The 4972-nt window shown below is 42.1% G+C and overlaps 1 protein-coding gene across 1 annotated transcript; it reads right to left on the reverse strand.

Moving 5' to 3' along the window:
* Positions 1-1924: 1924 nt before the first annotated feature.
* Positions 1925-3028, reverse strand: LOC128231112 (DNA-directed RNA polymerase II subunit RPB1-like). Its single transcript, XM_052943531.1, has one exon. It carries the CDS (start codon positions 3026-3028, stop codon positions 1925-1927), a length of 1104 nt encoding a protein of 367 aa, XP_052799491.1.
* Between the last annotated feature and the right edge of the window lie 1944 nt (positions 3029-4972).

Raw genomic sequence — 4972 nt, forward strand, 5'->3', positions numbered from 1 at the left:
TGTAGTTTTGTTATTTGTCCAATCTTGAGTAATGTGCCGACGCCTGCACAGGATTGCTTTGATGCAAAGTAGTTTGAACAGTTGAAAACCCAAAACTTGAAAAATAAAGTTTTATGTTTTTAGCTCGCTTAGCTCTTGTGATCGCTATGTGTCTATCGTCAACATTTTGCTTCTTAAAACCGCTAGGCTGATTTGGCTTAAAGTTGACCTGAACAATCCTAACATTGGGCTGTTTCAAAATGGTTCCAGTTCATTGCTCTTAATGGCCTTGGGGCTAAAATAACTTTGAAACCTCTAGTACCGCTATGGCTAGGGCAAATATATTGGAGATCTAACATTGACAGTGGCCTTCTACCAATTTTCCCACGAGTATTGTTGACTTGTATAGGATAATCTTTAAAAATCCTATCAACCTGGAGCTATGGTATTTTGTATAAAGCACCAAATAAGTTTCTACAATTTTTGTTCAAATGGTGATCAAGGGGTTAAAATTGGCCCTTGTTTTATAATGACATCTTTGAAAGACTGAAAATTGATACTATACCATTTTTTAGTGGTCTTCTATCATTGTGGTCACTTGTTTTATCGAGACTTGTATAGAAAAGTTTGAAAATGCATCATTAACTGCAATGAAAAAGGGAAGATATTTGGCATATGGCATTGTCTATAAGTCCCCGTTTGTTCAAATGGCAACCCCGGGGTCGGACCCACCATAGGTGCCACTCCTTAGATATTTGGTTTAAAGCACTGTTAAATCCAGTATTCCTCTAGTTCACTCTTGGTCAAATGATGACCCTAAAGTAAAACTGGCCCCGCCTTCAGGGCACTATTGTTCTTTCACCTGTGAAAAATAGCAGACACATGGGGTTTAATGTGTCTAGCAGTCGTTGGCGTCACACTTTTTCTTATCAATATATTTTAAAAAGTTATGTACATATTAGTCATGGCCAGTTAATTACCCCTATTGATTTGGGGTCATTAGGTCCAAGGTCAATTAACCCTTACTACTTGGTTCTTTATAGTTTTCAAACTTGGTATGCACATTGGTCATGGTCAGTATATTTTGATATTTATTTAGGGGTAAAAAGGTCAAAGACCGTTACTGGAAAAATTATTGGCATTTCCAAACATTAACAACTGTATAGTCTTCAAACTTGGTCATAGTCAGTAGAATTGGTCCATAGGTTATGGTGGCCTCTTCTTATGGAAGCTCTAGACATTTGTGAATTCTAGTTTTATAAAGAAAGTATAGGGAAACTTTTATCATGTACAGCAATGGCTTGATTTTAAAATATTTTGTATGTAACATCTGAAGGTGGTCTATGAAGCTTGTTCAAATGGTTCAAAATTAGCCTCAGAATAATCAGTATTCTATGCAAAAGTAGTACAATTGTCTTACAAAGGATATCATCAAAAATATAACTTAATCTTTGAAACCAGCACCAGGTATCCAAAAATACCTATTGTGAGGGTAATTTAAAGCTGCACTCTCACAGATTTACCTTTTTACAACTTTTTTTTATTTTTTGTCTTGGAAAGAGCAAACTTTTGTGTAAATATCTGCAAACCAACGATAAAAGATAGTTGACAAAAGATTAGATTGCAGATTTTCATATTTCCGATCGAAAATTAATGTTTTATGGCTTAAACCGTAACGGTTTAAGAAAACTGCACAAGACATCAATTTTGGAGTGCAAATATGAAAATCTGCAATCTGATCGTTTGTCATCAGTATTTTATCACTGGTTTTCAGATATTTACGCAAATATTGCTCGTTCCAAGACAAAAAATAAAAGTTGTCAAAACGTTCAATATGTGAGAGTGCAGCTTTAAGGGTTGTTCACTTAAATATTAATCTCCTAGCCTTTTTTACTCAAAAGGTTTGCATTAACTTGTAGGTTGTTAATAAAACCTTTTACACGTGTTACCATAAACAATAAACACATGTATATTCAGGCCCATAGCTAGGCCCTTTATAGTAGCTTTGTAAAGGATTGGTTGGATTGAAGGGATGGGGCATGTAGCTTGGTAAAGGATTGGTTGGATGGTAGGGATGGGGCATGGAGCTTAGTAAATGATTGGTTGGATGGTAGGGATGGGGCAGGTAGCTTCGTAAATGATTGGTTGGATGGTAGGGATGGAGCATGTAGCTTAGTAAATGATTGGTTGGATGGTAGGGATGAGGCATGTAGCTTGGTAAAGGATTGGTTGGATGGTAGGGATGGGGCATGTAGCTTGGTAAAGGATTGGTTGGATGGTAGGGATGGGGCATGTAGCTTGGTAAAGGATTGGTTGGATGGTAGGGATGAGGCATGTAGCTTGGTAAAGGATTGGTTGGATGGTAGGGATGGGGCATGTAGCTTGGTAAAGGATTGGTTGGATGGTAGGGATGGGGCATGTAGCTTGGTAAAGGATTGGTTGGATGGTAGGGATGGGGCATGTAGCTTGGTAAAGGATTGGTTGGATGGTAGGGATGGGGCATGTAGCTTGGTAAAGGATTGGTTGGATGGTAGGGATGGGGCATGTAGCTTGGTAAAGGATTGGTTGGATGGTAGGGATGGGGCATGTAGCTTTGAAAAGGATTGGTTGGATGGTAGGGATAGGGCATGTAGCTTGGTAAAGGATTGGTTGGATGGTAGGGATGAGGCATGTAGCTTGGTAAAGGATTGGTTGGATGGTAGGGATGGGGCATGTAGCTTAGTAAAGGATTGGTTGGATGGTAGAGATAGGGCATGTAGCTTGGTAAAGGATTGGTTGGATGGTAGGGATGGGGCATGTAGCTTGGTAAAGGATTGGTTGGATGGTAGGGATGGGGCATGTAGCTTGGTAAAGGAGTGGTTGTATGGTAGGGATGGGGCATGTAGTTTGGTAAAGGAGTGGTTGGATGGTAGGGATGGGGCATGTAGCTTGGTAAAGGATTGGCTGGATGGTAGGGATGGGGCAAGTAGCTTAGTAAAGGATTGGTTGGATGATCGGGATGGGGCATGTAGCTTTGTAAAGGATTGGTTGGATGGTAGGGATGTGGCATGTAGCTTATTAAAGGATTGGATGGATGGTAGGGATGAGGCATGTAGCTTAGTAAAGGATTAATTGGATGGTACGGATGGGGCATGTAGCTTAGTAAAGGATTGGATGGATGGTAGGGATAGGGCATGTAGCTTGGTAAGGGATTGGTTGGATGGTAGGTATTGGTTTGATGGAAGGTATTGGATGAATGGTAGGGATGGGGCATGTAGCTTGGTAAGGGATTGGTTGGATGGTAGGTATTGGATGAATAGTAGGGATGGGGCATGTAGCTTAGTAAAGGATTGGATGGATGGTAGGGATGGGGCATGTAGCTTAGTAAAGGATTGGTTGGATGGTAGGGATAGGGCATGTAGCTTAGTAAAAGATTGGATGGATGGTAGGGATGGGGCATGTAGCTTGGTAAGGGATTGGTTGGATGGTAGGTATTGGTTTGATGGAAGGTATTGGATGGATGGTAGGGATGGGGCATGTAGCTTGGTAAGGGATTGGTTGGATGGTAGGTATTGGATGAATAGTAGGGATGGGGCATGTAGCTTAGTAAAGGATTGGTTGGATGGTAGGGATGGGGCATTTAGCATGGTAAGGGATTGGCTGGATGGTAGGGATGGGGCATGTAGCTTAGTAAAGGATTGGTTGGATGGTAGGGATGGGACATGTAGCTAAGTAAAGGATTGTTTGGATGGTAGGGATGAGTCATGTAGCTTAGTAAAGGATTAATTGGATGGTAAGGATGGGGCATGTAGCTTAGTAAAGGATTCGCTGGATGGTAGGGATGGGGCATGTTGCTTTGTAAAGTATTGGTTGGATGGTAGGGATGGGGCATGTAGCTTTGAAAAAAAGGATTGATTGGATGGTAGGGATGGGGCATGTAGCTTGGTAAAGGATTGGTTGGATGGTAGGGATGGGGCTTGTAGCTTTGAAAAGGATGGGTTGGATGGTAGGGATGGGGCATGTAGCTTTGAAAAGGATTGGTTGGATGGGGCATGTAGCTTGGTAAAGGATTGGTTGGACGGTAGGGATGGGGCATGTAGCTTGGTAAAGGATTGGTTGGATGGTAGGGATGAGGCATGTAGCTCTGTAAAGGATTGGTTGGATGGTAGGGATGGGGCATGTAGCTTGGTAAAGGATTGGTTGGATGGTAGGGATGAGGCATGTAGCTTGGTAAAGGATTGGTTGGATGGTAGGGATGGGGCATGTAGCTTGGTAAAGGATTGGTTGGATGGTAGGGATGGGGCATGTAGCTTGGTAAAGGATTGGTTGGATGGTAGGGATGAGGCATGTAGCTTGGTAAAGGATTGGTTGGATGGTAGGGATGAGGCATGTAGCTTGGTAAAGGATTGGTTGGATGGTAGGGATGGGGCATGTAGCTTGGTAAAGGATTGGTTGGATGGTAGGGATGGGGCATGTAGCTTGGTAAAGGATTGGTTGGATGGTAGGGATGGGGCATGTAGCTTGGTAAAGGATTGGTTGGATGGTAGGGATGAGGCATGTAGCTTGGTAAAGGATTGGTTGGATGGTAGGGATGGGGCATGTAGCTTTGAAAAGGATTGGTTGGATGGGGCATGTAGCTTGATAAAGGATCGGTTGGATGGTAGGGATGGGGCATGTAGCATGGTAAAGGTTTGGTTGGATGGTAGGGATGGGGCATGTAGCTTGGTAAAGGATTGGTTGGATGGTAGGGATGGGGCATGTAGCTTGGTGAAGGATTGGTTGCTCGATAACACAAATTGTTTTAAGATGTAGGTCAAGATTCTCTTTCCATAATAGCAACTACTATAGAATGCTTATATGTAAAATCAACATGGCTGCTTGTTTGGCGTTGGGCAAGTTCGAGGTTAAGATTACAATATTGAATCATTTTGAAACCGTACGGAACAAATAATTATGGTTGGCTAGAAACTTCTCCTTCCCCTAAGACACTCTGGAAACTGATGACAATACAACA

Source organism: Mya arenaria, chromosome 4 (assembly GCF_026914265.1).
Source record: "Mya arenaria isolate MELC-2E11 chromosome 4, ASM2691426v1".
In the NCBI taxonomy this organism is placed as follows: domain Eukaryota; kingdom Metazoa; phylum Mollusca; class Bivalvia; order Myida; family Myidae; genus Mya; species Mya arenaria.

Coding starts and splice junctions, on each gene's coding strand:
- LOC128231112 (XM_052943531.1), bottom strand. CDS start 3,028: ATGCCACATCCCTACCATCCAACCAATCCTTTACAAAGCTACATGCCC.